Consider the following 17,025-nt stretch of genomic DNA (forward strand, 5'->3'; position numbering starts at 1 on the left):
GGTTGAATTTGATGAGGATTAGATACTCGCAGGTTGAGTAGCCAGACTTGCTACTGAAGTGACGTCACCAAGTTCTGGCTCACTATGATGTATGTGTTGTATCGATACTGTCCATCCATTTTCAGATATCATTTTATGGCACGAGCCAAAGAATGAGGCATATAAAAAGCTGTAGTGGACCCCACCACAGAAAACAGTTGGGAGAGTGATTCCCACCGTTGAAACTATCCTAAGGCCCACCATAATGTTTATTTGAAATCCATCCTGTTCAAAAGTTAAAAAAGCCCTACAAAAGACGTAAAAGAAGGGAAAATACAGATATCAGCTTGATCGAAAACTTTTGGGGCTTTAATGGTGGGCGTCATTGTCCCCCACTGTTTTCTGTCCTAGGTCCACTAGAGCTTTAGATTTAACTCATTCTTTGGATCTTATCCTAAAATGATCTCTCCAAATGGATGGACGGCGTGGATACAAAGCATACATCATGGTGGGGCCCACGGAACTTGGTGACCAAGTGTGGGGCTGGAATGGCCCAATGGGTTTTTTGCATAGCCGCAATGGTGAGAAGTCGAATAAGAAAAGAAAAGAAATGAGATGGGTGTTGTTGGTTTTGATTTTGTGAAATTTCTCGTCGGGGGGTTGTTTCAGGAAATTTCAATTGGGTAGAAACCTCAGAAGTCAAAGGATGGCATAAGCGATGATCTATGGAACAGTTGAATTTGAATGAGAGTAATCGAACCAATCATTTGATATGAACAAACTACAATAAAATTGAGTTTTTTCAATGAAAAAAGAAAAATATATATAACCCATCCATGTTTAGGCTAGCTACTCTTTTACGAGGCATTGGGCATAATCCAAATTGGTGGCGTGTCACCGAAATGAATGATGCCATTAGGTAAAAATGACTCAATACTCTTATCTTCTAAACTGCACACTACCAAATCTCCCCACATACTACTGCCTTCATAGTAGTCGTCTATGAAATAAATACGATTACCTTTGCCTTTGAAGCTTGGAAAATCTCCAAGTGAAAGAGAGAAGGATGTGCTCTGACCTAAGAAAAACAACGTATCCTCACCTATACTTTTCAGTGCCACCTATCTTTGTAGCCCCTCGCTCGTCTCCTCTAACTTTATAACTTTGAAATAATTTGTCATATGAGGTACAGATAACCATCCATCGCCATTGTCCCAACCATCGCCATTGTCCCAACCATCGTCATTGTCCTCGCCATCACCATTGCCATCGTCCTCGCCATCACCATCGTCACCATACTTCAAGAATCTCCCAACTTGCAACAACTCCCCCGACAATTCTACGAGATAGTTCCTATCACAACAATACTTTATGGGAGGAGTTATTTCTGTTGCTCTTGTATTCATACCTTCAAGATGGCAAATTAGTACTCTTCCATACTAACTTAGAGCATAAAACCCTTGTGATATACGATGTCTTTGACGCAAATGCGAGAATTAGAACTAGTGTCTACATATCTCCAACTCTCGTTTTCGTTCTTGAAAAATGCCAATTTATTCATCTTGCTATAAACTGCCATGACAATGAAATCCGAAGACGAAGCGGGATCTGAAGATAGAACAACTTTATGAAGGAAATGAAGGTCTGTTAGCTCATCTGGGTAACCAGTATACTGAGGATATGGAAATTTCAATGGTGGTGGAAGCTGAATTTGAACTCGTGAGAAGGGATTCAATAGATGAAGCGACTTTGAATTGTTGGATACTGTTATTAGCCAACCAAAGAAGAACCGCAGCATCATTTTCCATGAATTTCAGGTACTTCAAGCCTACATATCTTATTGTCGAAGAGGCGGAAGAATGCATGAGTTTGAGGGCCTCTGTCATCATCAGAGAGAACTAACCATGGAAATTTGCAGTGGTGTCTCTCTATAATGAGAGATTGCCATGAAGAGCAAATGGCGCCAAAGCTTTGATAATCAGCAAGGTAGAGTCGTTTGGCAATGAGCTCCAACAGATCTTTGTGAAGATTGGCCCAGTCGGCCATGATGAAAGCTTGGGAGAGGAGGGAAATGTAAGAGTATTGAAGAAACAGGCAGAGCAGCTAAAATCAGGAGTTCTGTTTGTTATATAGACGAATGTCAGATGCGGGTTTACTGCAAAAGCTTTTGGAGGGAGTTAGTGTTGCGCTGGGATGCAAGCGTGGTGCTCAATTTGATGTTTGTGTGAAATCTACACTGTCTATATATGTATATATATATGTATATATATATCTGTGTGTTATATATATATATATATATATATATATATATATATATATATATATATAGATCATTTTAGAATATTACAGAAAAAATTAGGTGGATCAAAAGCTTAAGGGGGCCACACAAGAGGAAATGGTTGGAATTCAATTATCATCGTTGAAATATTTATTTGGCTACAAACGTTTTGTATTAGGTTGAGTTTTTTTCACTTCATCCTATTGGGAATTAAGTTATAAACGGTTTTGATGGCATATAAAAATCAAGTTGGAGCCTAGAAAGGTTTCAACGGCTGGAATTTCTTTCCATAAATTTCCCTCTCGTGTGTCCTGCTTGAGTTTTGAATTTACCTCGAATGTCCTAAATGAGCTCAAAAAATGGATGAACGGGGTGAATTTCTCACAAATAGAACTTCCTGCAAACGGCTTTCGCAGACTCGCAGTAAATCTGCGTCTAACGAAAGCGGATTAGCTCTGGCTACTCCGCTGCCACCAGCCTGTGGCTGATGGTCGGTGCTCTGTGGGCCCCACCATTATTTATGTATATCATCCATTTCATTCATCCGGTTTTAAAGATCATTTTAAAGATTTACACCAAAATGAGAGGGATATAAATCTCAGGTGGACCACATAACGCGAAATTGAATATCCACCATTAAAATCCTCCTAAGGCCGAATGTACTGTTTATTTGACATCCAATCTGTTGATTAGGTCATAAAGACCCAGATGGAGGGAAAAAACAAATATCAGCTTGATCCAAAACTTTTATTGCCCCCAAAAAGTTTTTATTGGTCAACATTCATCCAACACTGTTTCCTGTGTAATGTGGTCGACTTAAGATTTGAATGTATCTCATTTTTGGTCTTATATGATAAAATGATCTAAAAAAATAGATGGACAGCATGGATGAAATACATACATCATGGTGGGCCCACAGAGCACCGACCACCAGCCATTGGCTGGTGGCAAGAGAGTAGCCAATCCGTTTCCGATTAGCTGGTGTACCGCACACCACCGACCTTGTTGGTATGTTGACGTCATTAAGTTATGTGAGACCCACCATGAGGTATGTGTTATATCAAAACCGTCCGTCCATTTGGGAGATTGTTTTAAGGCTTGAACCAGAAAAATAAGACAAATCCAAAGATCAAGTGGACCACACTGTAGAAAGAAGTGGGGATTGAACTTCTACCATTGAAACCTTCTTGGAGTCACAGAAGTTTTGGATCAATCTTATATTTGTTTTTCCTCTTCATTCAGATCTGTGTGACCTCATGAGCAGATTGGATGGACAATGGGCCCTATGAATGTTTGAACGATGGTAATCATTGTCGCCACTGCTATTTGTGATGTGGTCCAAGTGAGCTTTTATGTTACTCATTTTTGGAGTAATGCACTAAAATGATCTTTCCAAATATATGGACGGTGTGGATATAGTAAATACATCATTGTGGGGCCCATGGACCTTTGATCGTGGAGCTCCACGTGCACACCAGGTCTGTGGCGTGCGGTATACACATACGAAAAACAAAAGGAGTTCTAGTGGCAGGATTGGCTACTCCCCTGCCACCAGCTCGGTGGTTGGTGGTCCGTGCTCTGTGGCCCCACCATGATGTATGTGTTTCATCCATTTTACATATCAATTTAGGCTTGATACCAAAGATCAGAGAGATATAAATCTTACGTGGACCACACCACAAAAAAACATTCATGGGTCCTGAATTTGATTAACTAAATTAACATAATATCTGAAATTGGTCCACACATGTGATATTTGAAAGAATGATCATAATAAGCCCATTAATATATATATATAGGCAAAAAATTAGCAAAGTTTGAGCTTGGGTGGGCCACAAATATAAAGATCATAAAAGAGTGACTTTGACATTTTTTAACTGTCCATTTAAATGGGTAACATTCGGACAATTCAAATCATTTTATTAATATGATTTTAGTGTTGTAGTTGATAATTGAGTTGTTTTGAGATATTATCAGTATTTCATTGTATAGCAAATTAGTAACTCAGCGGCACCTTTTTTACACTGTGACTTTACTGCCTTTAAAAATAGAGTTTAGAAGGCATTCCACTATGAATACACTCAAATCTCAACAAAAACTGAAATTTTAAAATACATCAAAATTACTTATTTCAAATACCTCCCATTTTATTTATCTCCAAATATACTGCTTGAGTGATTTGAATCTTTTTACACTAAAATCCCCCAAATACAAGGTGCGAAATGACTCCTTTTCTGCCTTGGTGCATATGTAGGAATTCCAGATGGAAAGAGATCCTCTCATTTTCTCCTGGCACCATTTATGTTCACATAGGCATTCATATGTGGCACATGCTTGCATATAAATTTTTCACTCATATTAGTGAAGGATTTTCATGAATTTTGGTTTAGATGAGGATACAGGCTCATGAAAAGAGAAGTGGATTGTGTCCCACCCTCGCTTGGATGAAAATCAGTCTAAGCAAGGGCTGTGGGGCCACCATGATCGATTTTACCACGCGGTTCATTTTTTTTTTTTCAAATCATTTTAAGATAAGAGTTCAAAAATTGAGGCAAATCAAAGGCTTAACCACACCACTCGGTGATAATAATACGTTAAAACCTTTCTTATGGAAAATTGTATCGATTATTTGCCATCCAACCTATACTTAAGGTCACACCGAGCCGTAAAACCTTTATATAATGGGGCCTCAAAATGGACGTCAATTAGCTACCGACTAATTCAGTAGTGAAATCACCGGGTTCTATGGGCCCCACCATGATCTCTGTGTTGTATCCAAACCGTCTATTTATTTAGAAAGGCCATTTTAAGGCATGAGGCAAATACAAAGATCAAGTAGACCCATTAAAGAAAACAGTGGGGAAGTGACACCCACACTTCAAAACTTCCTAATGCTTGCTGTAATGTTTATTTGAGATCCAACTTGTCTCTTAACAAAGAAAAAATTAGCACAATAGACTCCTTCATTGTATGTCTTTTTTTTTTTTTCGACACCGGAAAACTTATGCTATTAAAGTAGATTTTTACAGTATAGAAAGAATGTTTCAGACAAAACTATTCATGGTTTTTAGGATAAAGTAGCTGAAAAAAGTAAGAGTATTTTTGTTTTTATGGGTTCGTCTGTATGGGGAAAGGTTTAGTTTAATTAAATAGTTTTGTTCGGGTCGAATAAAAAAAGGTGGATGATACGTCGGGTTTATATTAAAAAAATTATCCCTTAACAAAGACACGGTGAAAAGAAAAATACAAATATCGACTTGATTAAAAACTTTTGTGGCCCTCAAAAAGTTTTTAATGGTGTGCATTCATTCCCTCACTATTTTATGTGGTGGGTCCACTTTAACTTTGGATCAGCCTCATTCTTTAGATCATGTCCTGAAATGATCTCTCCAAATGGGTGGACGGTGTGGATACAACAAAGATCATGGTGGGACCCATAGAACCTGGTGATGTCACTTCAGTAGTAAGATTCACTACTGAACCAGTAGCTAATCTCCGTCCGTCCACGATGAAGTCCATCAGATCAACTGTGGATCTAGACCGTTGATTTTAGAACCAAAAGATGGATCGGGTGCTGAAAGATCTCCCACATTGCAAGATCCTAACTGCTGATTCTTCCCGGTTTGCTCCAACTGTTCAACGGCCATGATCACCAACCATGGGCCCCACAGTACGGAATCCCACTCCAGACCAAACCATACAAACGAGAAACACTGAGATTCTCCTTTCCAATCTCTCTTCCGACGGAAACCCTCCAAAATGGAAGCTCTCATCTCCGAGAATTTCCTCCGTTTCTCCCATCTCCCCTACTCTTCTTCTCTCTCTCCCTTCAATTTGAGACGCTTTTCCCAAAATACCCCTCCCTTTCTCCATTTTCCCCATAGAAATCAGAGCAGGAAAAGAAAATTCCCGATTTTCAGCTCAATCTCTGCTTCTCCCACTTCAAATTCATCGGATTTTGGAGGATGGGGCGACCTGGATTCCTGCCAAGATCTCAATCAATCCGGTGAGCTCGATGGGCTCCGTAGTTTTCTTATCTCGTTAGGATTCAACGACAAAAAGCATGTTTTCCTGTTTTTGGTAGGATTTGTATCTGCTCTGGCTATTTCTAGAGTTAAATTTTCTTCAGTTGCAGTTTTTCCTGCTTCTGTTTTGGTTTTCGTGGTCGGGTTTTCCATAGGGTTCGTTCGTGGGGCCCGCGTTGACGGCGGCCGGGTCGAATTTCATGAGAAAATGGGTAATTTCAGCAATCTTTTGCGTGAATTAGATGTGAAGTTGTCCGAATTGAAGAATGGGATGGAAACTGCGATCGATTCGCAAAGCGTTGAAGTGGGTGAAATCGAAAGATACTGTGAAGTTGTCGAGTCCGTGAAGTTAAAGATTGTACCTGCAAGGAATCTTGTGGAAGCTTCCATTGATGATTATCAGGAATCTGTGAGCAGTAACCGAGTGTGGGGCCGGAATGGCCAAATGGGCTTTTTGCATAACGTGAGGAGCTGCAACGGTGAGAAGTCGAGTAAGAAAAGAAAAGAGATGGGTGGTGTTGGTTTTGATTTTGTGAAATTTCTTGTCGGAGGATTGTTTCAGGAAATTTCAATTGGGTCGAAACCTCAGAAGTCGAAGGATGGCATCAAGCAAGGATCTATGGAACAGTTGAATTTGAATGAGAGTAATCGAATTGGTGGGGATGCGATGAATGATAGTGTTTTAGCAGGTGGAATTGAAGAAAAAAGCTTAAATCCGGTGTCCGACATTAACATAGAAAATGCCAAGGCAGGTTCTTTTTATCAAGAGTCCTTTGACAATCCAAATGTCTGTGGAAATCAGCAACAAGAGGAAGGTAGGCCGAACAATAATGGTGGAATGTCTTCTTCTCCAAAGACTCAACCTTTACAAGTAGTGCAATTAGATGGGCCAACTTTCAAATTCAAGAAAACTGAAGTATCATCGGAGATGGTGAGAAGAAATCTGCCAGAGATGCTACTTAACAATGAAAAGATTCTCGGCAATGCCAAATCAATGTCTATAAATGGGAACAAACCCAAAAGCTCTAGGCAACAGAGTTACAATGATGATTTGTTGTCATATGATGATAAGCTTAGTCATCTGAACGTATTGCAGTTCCGAAATGAGGGAGACGGAGTGAGTGATCCAGCTGATTTTGGTAGCAGTCAGAGACCAAATGAGCTTGATTCATTAAGTACGGAAGCCAAGGCATTGCCGCAACAAGAAGAGGTTCTTGAGGGATGTGATAGAGCTTACTTTCCCTCTCCTGGCCTAAAGAATGGCAAGTATACAGATGAAAAACAGACTTACAGATGTGATTTGCAACAAGGAACAGTGAAAAGCATGAAATTAGAAGACCAACCCATTTCAGATAATCGCTTATCTGCCTTTGATACGGAAGTAGGTAAGATGCCATTGTCTTCGACGATATCAGATGATGAGGAATTTAATATGCATATGAAGAAGGCTACTGACCTTCTAAAACATGCTAGAGAGTGTTTGACGAGTCGGGTTGATGAAGAAAAGGCAGAGATTGTGCTGTACAAGTCTGCAAGCTTACTCTCTAAAGCGATAGCTATGAAGCCGATGAGCTTACGGGCTGTTGGTCAGCTGGGGAACACATTTCTTCTTCATGGAGAACTTAAACTGAGAATAAGTCGTGAGTTGAGAACTCTCCTATCAAGAAGTGACTCATCTGATGAAAGAGGACCAAGAGTTCAACCTCCGGGATCTAAAAAAGTCATGACCAAAGATAAAGTAGCCTTGCTTCTCGTTGATGCGTGTGAAGAATGCGAACAACTCCTTGTCGAGGCGGGAAGAAGGTACCGCATGGCCTTGTCAATCGATGGGAATGACATCAGAGCCCTCTATAATTGGGGCCTTGCACTGTCCTTCCGTGCTCAGTTGATCGCAGATATTGGACCGGTAAGCATTGCTGCCATTGGTTACTTAAACTGTTCTCAATGTTAAAGAACTCATGAATTAACTCAGACTTCAATGCATCAAATCCCATTTGCAGAGCTCTGAGAACCGAGTCCAAACCCGCATTCATGCGCACGCACACACACATGCATGCATATTGGCCAGCTTTCCATTGACTCAACCGAGATGATTGATTCAGCATAGTCAGATTTCCTATGGAAGAGGAAGTTTCTTAAACATTTGTTGCAACTATTAGCGAACCGCATGATTCATGGGTGCACATGGATGTTAACATGGCAGTGGTCACAAGATCCAAGACATTCAGCAGGTGGCGCCCACTGTTTGTGTTCCTTGGCCAAAATCAAGATGGTCAATTGTTTTCCTGTACTTTGGTAAAAAATTGTTTATTTGGGCACTCCAGCAGAACACCTGAAGGACCTATCCACATGCATTCTTACTGCACGCCATTAATCAAGGGGGAGAGAAAGTAGGCAGTTATTGAATTTGAAAAAGAATGCAAAAGAAAAGGGAAAAAAGAAAAATTAGAAAGGGGAGAGAGCAAAGAGAGGGCTGCCGTGTCAGCAGCCCTTTATTGAAAGGGAGTCTAGCAAATTAGAAAGAGGAGAGAGCAAAGAGAGGGCTCACGTGTCAGCAGCCCTTTATTGAAACGGAGTCTAGCTTTCTTCTATTTTAGATTCTTGGAAAATTAGAACTTTCATACTTTCATATAGTTGGAAATGTGAGTGAGGGTGGGAGGGAGGGGAGGGTCTAGCTTTCTTCTATTTTAGACTCTTGGAAAATTAGAACTTCCATACAGTTGGAAATGCATGTGTGTGTGCGCGCGCACGCGCTTGTGTGTGTGTGTGTGTGTGTGTGTGTGTGTGTGTGTGTGTGAGAGAGAGAGAGAGAGAGAGTCTAATAGGAATCTTATTTGAGAGGTTTCATTTGGACAGCACTTGCCAATTTAAGTAGATTTGAATGGTTGTGCATCTGATAGTGCTTCATTAGGCACTCCACAAATTGGCCTAGAGCTTGTTTTATTAAAGGCATTTTATGTTTTGATTGTTGAATTTCTATACAGTCTAATTTGTTTTCCCATTTTCAGGAAGCAGCAGTTGATGCCGACAAGGTGTATCTAGCGGCGATTGACAAATTCGATGCTCTGATGTCGAGAAGTAATGCTTATGCCCCAGATGGTATTTCTCCACTCCATGTATCTCATATTACCTATCTATAACTTGTACATCTGTGTTGGGGTTTTTGAACTATTGCATAAACTACTAGTGAAGATCCTTCCTAAGTAGTATATATGGTTTACAGCACTGTTCAGATGGGGCATAGCACTGCAGCAACGATCTCACCTACGGCCAAGTAGCAGTAAAGAGAAGAGGAAGCTGCTTCATCAAGCAAAGAGGCTCTTTGAAGATGCACTGCGTATGGACTCTGATAATGTTCAAGTAAGAGAAGCTCTATCGTCATGTATATCAGAGCTAAACTATAGGCATTTATAATAATCATCTTCAAGCAAAGCTCTATCTTCATGTATATCAAAACCACACAAGTCATTTTGCAACTATTTAATAAAATCCCAATCTATTATAGGATCCTTCGAGAAATTGGAGTACTCGAGGCCGGCTGCTTGGATGTTCAAATAATGTAAGATAAGGAATATCTTTCCAAGAGGGAGACATGAGATCCAGATCTACTAGGATTTTAAATTCTAGAATTGTTGTTATTTAGAATTTATACTGAATAATGCCGATTGGGTATCATAGATTCGTTGGGAATTTTGAATAGTCTGTGTTATTTTGACTCCATGGGTGCATTTGGATGCACTACCTGATTGAAGTTCAACCATTATTAGTCTAATAAAATGAAAGTAACCAAATTGTAATTTCCTTAGTATTCATATTTGAGGGAAGGAAACCTCATTAATTTTTGTCATTGCCTCTTGATTAAACTGAATGGTTGCAATTCAGTTCACTTGTGCATCCAAACATGGCCCTGGTCTTAGGTTATTTCTCTTCAGTACAGATTTCTGACAAGTCATCACCTACAACCAGTTGCATGAGAACTCCGCATGCAACTAACCTAAACTGCCAACATGTCACACGTTCGGAAATGCAGGTCATGCCTATTGTGCTCTCCACCATGAAGAACACCTGGTGCAAAAATCAGGCCAAGCGTATGGTGAATCGGACCACCAAGTGGTCTGGGCCTGGTTGATGAGTGGAGTGGCCTGAACTTTGTGCTAGTTGATTTTCATGGTTGGGTCCAACTTATGCATGGCTTAGATGTCCTACACATGGGTTGTTTGGATGGCAGCATGTGCATGTGTGTAATGATACTACATTTTCTGAAATATTAGAGGTATCTATTTGCGAAAATGGATGTCAGTATACCCCATCTCCACTATATATAATGTCAGTAGATGTGGGCAAAATTATTTTTTGGATGTGGTAAACCTCTCCCTTATATATATAAGGGGAATTTAGAACCGTACGACTGCTATCTCTTCCTTTTTGTAAGGAGAATTTTGTTTATACTTGGGTAAAGTTGGTTGAGAAATGGGCACTAAAAAATTATACATGTGAAAACAGTCAATGGTCCATATTTAACAAATAAATTCTTATTAATCAAAAGCTAGAAACACCATATGAATTCGAAATTTGGAAAATAATGCAATTCCCACAACTTAAATGCTTTGAGTGAGTTAATATGTGCCATTTGCTCAACCTGAAAGTGCCATACCCACTATGCATTCACTGCCTTCTGCATTCAAGCTAATCCAAGCAGTGAACTATTTACTTTTATATTCTGATGCAGCAAATATGAGATTCTTTATCAACATTTCACTCTAAAATTGGCAATTGATGGATTTGGAAAGAAAATAAAGCCTTCACATGCATTTAAGAAGCAATTGTAGAGGCATTGAGCAGCACAAATGCAAATGCCAATGCCAGTGTAGCAAGACACAAGATCTAGGCCTCTCATCAGCTGTCCCAATGTATATGTGCCATCAAAATCTGCACCAAGCAGATGAAGATTGACAGACCCTCTTTCAGTTTAATGAGACCAAGTTGACTCGCTAGGTTGAAAGCTCACCCATTTTTGTAAAAGTGAACTTCAAGCTTCATGCTTTCTAGCATAATCTGACTCAGCCGAGTTTTCCTGAGCATGGAACTCTACACAATAGTCGTTGATATCTGTCCATTCTCTCACCATTGAGCAGTAGCCATATGGATTGGACTTGCAATGCAATGATCTGAGTCTATGGGCTACTGGTCTTGGCCTGATATGGTCTAGATTGGCTTATTTCTATGCCAAAGCATGGCCCACCAGGTGTGGAAGACCAGCTGAAGTTTGATCACTTATGACTTGCCCGAACCCAACCAAGGCAGGAGTATCAATGGCTGTGAAATCCAGTTCAGGCTTGATTTTCTGGGGCCTGCATCTTTGGTATAAATAAGTGGGCCAGGCATCGCTCACCCTGGCCAGACCAGATGTGGCACATTGCCACCCACTGCCACTAAGGCACAGGTACAAGACCCAGATCAATGGGTTCCACCATGAACATGCCCTGCACCAAAAGACAGGCTGATGGTGGACGACACATCTATGTAAAAAATGGAGTGATGACCCAGATCTTGAATACCTCTGAACACAAATCACCTCTTTAAATCTTACCTGGCACAAACTGCCTGTGCATTTCTCATCAAGTACTCATATTTGCTTTAAAAATAAAAAACAATAGATCCAATGTCACAAGAAATTCCTTATTGCTATTTGAATAATTCCTCTCCTGTCCACCCTTCTTATAATTTTTTTTATGAAATTTTATATATATATATATATATATATATATATATATATATATATATATATGAAATAAAATCAGACGTCAATGTGACATTCTCCATTCTTTTCAAATTACTCCTATTAAGACCCTATTGCTTTTCTTTTACATCATATTTACATGCTGGGGCGAGAGCTCAGGACCCCTAGGCTGCAACAGTAAACGCCATCCATGGCGGGCCTACTTGATCTAGGCAGATGCTTTAGTCATCACTTCTGATTGTCATCTTGAGGTAATAATCTAAACTTCAAAGTTTTGTGAAGGCGAGCAATGGGCTTGACTGCTTTGGTTGAAGCCTGGTTGGGGTCAACTGCCAGTAGAATTTTCTTTCATAAATAGATACACAATGCATAAAAAATGGTAAAATAAAGAGAGAGAAAAAAAAAAAAAAAAACTATAAAACTAAAGATAAGATATGATTCATATAGCTTTGTAAAACCCACACAATGTACAAGTCAGCTAATGTACAGGCCACCGGATGAAATATTCAAGCCATCCATCACGTAACCTCACCATGAAGATATTACTGCCAAAAGGAAAAGGGTCCATTCAGTAGGTGAGCCATGATATTAGAAATAAGTTGACAGGTTAGAAAACTTTGGCTGTTTTTTCACAGCTGTACATTTGTTCAGTTGATTGTGGACCACCTGACTAGTGGACTGGAATGATTCTTGGTATGGGGAATCTACTTAGTGGTGCCCTTCTGATGGATGGCTTGGATATTGCGCGTCCACCACACTAGCAAGGATGTGGACTCAGCAAAGCTCTGATTCCGAATCTCTACAAAATGAAATTTTAATATGGATGTTAATATGAGACTTACCAGTTTCCGAGAAGACAATGCATGTACCTATTGTTTCTTCATACTCTCCTATCTGTCAAACAAAAAAGAAAAACAAAACAAATTGCTTTATTTTAAGAGTTGCAACGATCCACCAGAGTATGAGGGTGATGTAGATGGTAATGATGGTGATGAACGGCCACAAAAGAAACCTTGGAGAGTGGATCAAGGTTATGTTTGGACGCACCATCGAATTGAATTTCAGTTAGTAATCTACTAAAGAGGAACTAACAAAGTTGTAATTTCAGTCCATGACATCCACATGAAGGTGTGGGATCAAAATTGCAATTACATTTTACTTACTAGTTCTCTTTGAAAACGCAACTGCAATTTGGGGGCTACATCCTTGTTATGGATGCTGCAAAACATTACTGGTTTTAGTCATTTTTCCCTATTAAATTAAGTGTTCGTGATTCAATGCACTTGTACGTCCAATCGAAACCTAATAGGTGAAATGTAATCAAGGAACTGTAACTCTTGATACAGCATTTGAAAGGGATCAAGTAGAGAGGATTTCCCTCAAGAAGTCTGTGGATACGTAGTATCCTCAGGCCCCGAGTCTGTATAAGTTGGGCCTAGGATTAGCAATCAAGACAATTGAGTAACGGGCCTGACCAACTATGCACCTTTCCCTAAAAAATACCCCAGATTTGAGGACAGTAGGCATCCAATGTTTTTTCAGGAGCTAAAAAAAAAAGAAGCTAAAACCAGGAAAAAAAAAAAAAAAACTCCTACAAACAGGCCACAACCAACAAACAAGCAGAAGAACCAAACAACAGAGGGTCTCTGGCTGCAAATTTAAAGAGATGAGACTAGACCCAAAATGAAATAAAAAACAAGATAACCAACCCACAAGACCAAAGAGAAACAAAAGGGATACGATGGGCACCGCCTCAAAACTCCAATCAGAATGCAATTCTTCTAATGAAAACCCATAACATTTTTGGGGAAGGAGGGAGCACCTAATAATGGTGGCTTTGATTCTGTAGAAATCCAACCTTTGGCCTTTGTCCGAACAAATGCTTTTTTGTTCTTAAACATCTATTTCAGGCAACAAATTGAGGGATTAGGATTGTGCCAGCAGGAACCTTGGGGGCATGGTCTATCCATGGTGGGGCCCATCAAATCAATAATGTGGATCACTGAACCACGAAACCCACTTATACAGACCGAAGCTTTAAAAAACATATCCTCAGGCCAAGGATCATTGAATTTCTCACAAGTACAATTGCAACAGAAATTTTATTTATTTATTTTGGAGGTGGGGGAGAGGGGCGGAAGTTACAAAAATTACATATGTTGTAGACATAATAACAGAATTGACCATAATATGAATGATTTAAGAAGGAAATGAAAGAACCTATTACATCTCCTCAAGGAGGAATGTTATTATGACTCCTGTGAGGAGAGATTGAAGAGATGAATTGCAATGTGGAACACATGCACACAGCAAGTCCAACCATGAACATGTGGAAGGCCATAAATCAGATCAATCTACTCATCACGTGGACCAAAATCATACGAGGAAAATAGATAGTCAAAAAGGAGATTTCACCCACAGCCTATATTCAGTATAGACATGCACACGGTATGTCCAAACATGAACAGCAAGAAGAATGCTAATATGCAGCTCATGACATAACATTGAAGGTCTATGTAGCACTCTCTTCACAGTACACCTGGCCAACATGTGGATTGAGATTGTTGATCTGGTCACTCATCATGTGTATATGCGAAGCAAGGAGATTGGACCATGCTAAACATCCGATTGGCAGCCAGCCTGCAGAAGGGAACGGTTAGCTCAAAATAGAGCAACGATCAACATTCAACCAGAAAAGCTTGCAACAAATGGATCTGCAAGAGTTATCCAGCCACTTGGATTTTTTGAATATAGCCCATCCACATGGTGACCACCACAGTAGCCAGTAAGAGAGCTGCATGGACCTTCGATGATGAACATTGCATATTAGCATTTCCTCTCTAAGCAATGGCATGAAACCATGCACAAGGCAGCCCTCTTTTTAACTTCAGTTGAAACATGAAGACTACGAAACTGCAAATCTGTTCTATTTTCTTCGATTTTAAGGAGTGCTTTAAAGGCAATCTTCCATGAAGAAAGAGAACTTTATGGAAAGAAATCATGGATACTGTTATGGTGTTTACTTCTCAAAGGGAGGTTTAATAAAGTCAATGACTCACCAGCTTCAATTTGTTGCCAATAACCAAGACTGGATTCAGTGTGTCCAAACCCTGAAAAGATGAATGAACGCACAATATCCACTTAACTATAGCGTGAGAGGTTGAGAACAGATACTTGATGTAATCAATATAGGACCAAGACAGCCAAATAAAAGGCAACATGCATATGATTGTCTGCATTTTGAAGTAACTATATTTGCATTGAGCAGAATGGCAATTATGCTCAATTTGGCTCTTTGCCACATCAAGTGCACTTGCTATTTTGAGCCAGTGTGACAGACTTTCTCCATTGCATTCAATGTGGAACAAGGTTTCCACACCTTCCAAACAAAAGCCCATTTCAAAATGCAAAGTGACTCAGTTTAATTAGGGCCCATTGAGAAACTGCACCACTGAAAGCACCTTTTGGGTAACTACTGTTGTGAAATGGGAAACATTGACACCTCAGCTGAAACGAAGACAACTAGCTGCAAGAAATTGGAAGTATCCATCCAAATACTATAGACTTATCTCACTACAGTAACTTCAAACGAGCAATAAGTAGAGACCAATAATGCACTGAAGGGATGCATTCATAATAAAAAGCTGATTCTCCATTCACAATAGGATGCTTACCATTGTCCCTATTTAAACAGAGTTGACTTCAACTTTTAAAGCAGGTTTTGTTCTAAAGTGCAGAGACTCCATTGGTATCGACTGGGATGGAGGAAGTCCATCAAAGTGGCTCAAAATAGTGAGGGAAATCGACGTAGAGCCCAGTGACCTTTCTGGCCAGTGGCCATTCCACTCAGTGCAAATCTAGTAACTTCCAAACACAAAATATTCCATTGGAATAGTTATCACACATACACACTTACAGAGAGAACATATGGAGCATTAGCTGGGATGTCAGTTTGTCCACACACACCGCTGAGATCAAGAAAGACATACTCTTCTTCGTCTTCAACTAGCTCATTTTCCTTTAGGTTGGCCCCCATTTCCTGTATGCAATTGTTGGACAACAAGTAAATAATCAACAACTTATCCTCGAGAGCAGGTGGGGCAACAAAAGTAGAAAAGCAGTATCTTTTAACCTGAAGCATCTAGGAATCACTAGATATAGCAAGAGTTGCAACTTGTGCAGAAGATCATGCAAGTATGACATCTTTACTTCATAAGTTTCCCCATATCATATGGCATTAAAAGAAGAAATGCAATGCATTATATCGTATGGCACTTTCCTTCTCATTGAGAGAATCCAAAACCAAAGCCAAGCTATGATTGAAAATAGTTTAAAATTTAAAAGGATAAAATTAGTTACAACACACAATAACAATATTGAATGGTGTCAATTGGTGTGTCAAAAAATAAGAATTTACAGTTTGGATTATGGATTTTGTCATCGCCAATCAAATAATCAAGTTCAGTTGGGGTCAAGGTGTTCCAAAACGGTAACGGTGGCCGTAACGGCCACCACCGTTACCGTTATGATACGGGCCGTAATAGCTGTTATGGCCCCCGTATCGGCCGTTACGGCTGTTTTTAATTTTTTGAAAAAAACTATTACTGGGCCATTACAGCCTGTTTTTCTGTAACGGCCGTTTCGACCCTGTAACGAGTAACGGTTATGACCATTACCGTTACGTAATGGCCGTTACGTAACCGATTTTGAATACCTTGGTTGGGCTGATGATTTTTTGTCATTTTCATCCAAGAAAAACAGGGCAGGAGATGTGGCAAGTCCCTTTTTTGAAATTCTATAACATATACATTTGCAAACAGCCTCTCTAAGTTAATCTCTATGGAATGGGTCTGCTTTTAGTTCTTCGAAATTTGCTCATAGAAATCTTATAACGAAAGGGCCCAAACCAAGTCAATCCAATGCACCTGTGTAAGCAAATCCAGTGGAAATCCAAAGTAGAGGAAACATAAATCAAAATTATTTTAGCCTGTTGATATGCAATG

The 17,025-nt window shown here is 39.7% G+C and overlaps 2 protein-coding genes across 5 annotated transcripts in view; one reads left to right on the forward strand and one right to left on the reverse strand.

Annotated features, from left to right (window-relative positions):
• The window catches only part of LOC131230272 (uncharacterized), a 66,450-nt gene that overhangs the window by 44,565 nt on the left and 4,860 nt on the right, over positions 1–17,025 (reverse strand). For 2 of the 4 annotated variants that reach the window (XM_058226107.1, XM_058226108.1), the window contains exons 2-5: positions 15,939–16,061; positions 15,082–15,132; positions 12,865–12,916; positions 12,030–12,351 (exon numbers count right to left, since the gene is read on the reverse strand). In XM_058226107.1, the coding sequence (XP_058082090.1) occupies positions 12,251–12,351; positions 12,865–12,916; positions 15,082–15,132; positions 15,939–16,058 (324 nt within the window). In that variant the 5' untranslated portion in view covers positions 16,059–16,061 and the 3' untranslated portion in view covers positions 12,030–12,250. Of the gene's footprint in view, positions 1–12,029; positions 12,352–12,864; positions 12,917–15,081; positions 15,133–15,938; positions 16,062–17,025 lie in introns of those variants that run through there. The other 2 variants (XM_058226109.1, XM_058226110.1) reach the window with 2 other exon arrangements.
• Positions 5,992–9,972, forward strand: LOC131230270 (uncharacterized). Its single transcript, XM_058226106.1, has 4 exons — positions 5,992–8,188; positions 9,291–9,381; positions 9,506–9,642; positions 9,788–9,972. Exons 1-4 carry the CDS (start codon positions 6,017–6,019, stop codon positions 9,848–9,850), a joined length of 2,463 nt encoding a protein of 820 aa, XP_058082089.1. The 5' UTR covers positions 5,992–6,016; the 3' UTR covers positions 9,851–9,972.

Source organism: Magnolia sinica, chromosome 17 (assembly GCF_029962835.1).
Source record: "Magnolia sinica isolate HGM2019 chromosome 17, MsV1, whole genome shotgun sequence".
NCBI lineage: Eukaryota > Viridiplantae > Streptophyta > Magnoliopsida > Magnoliales > Magnoliaceae > Magnolia > Magnolia sinica.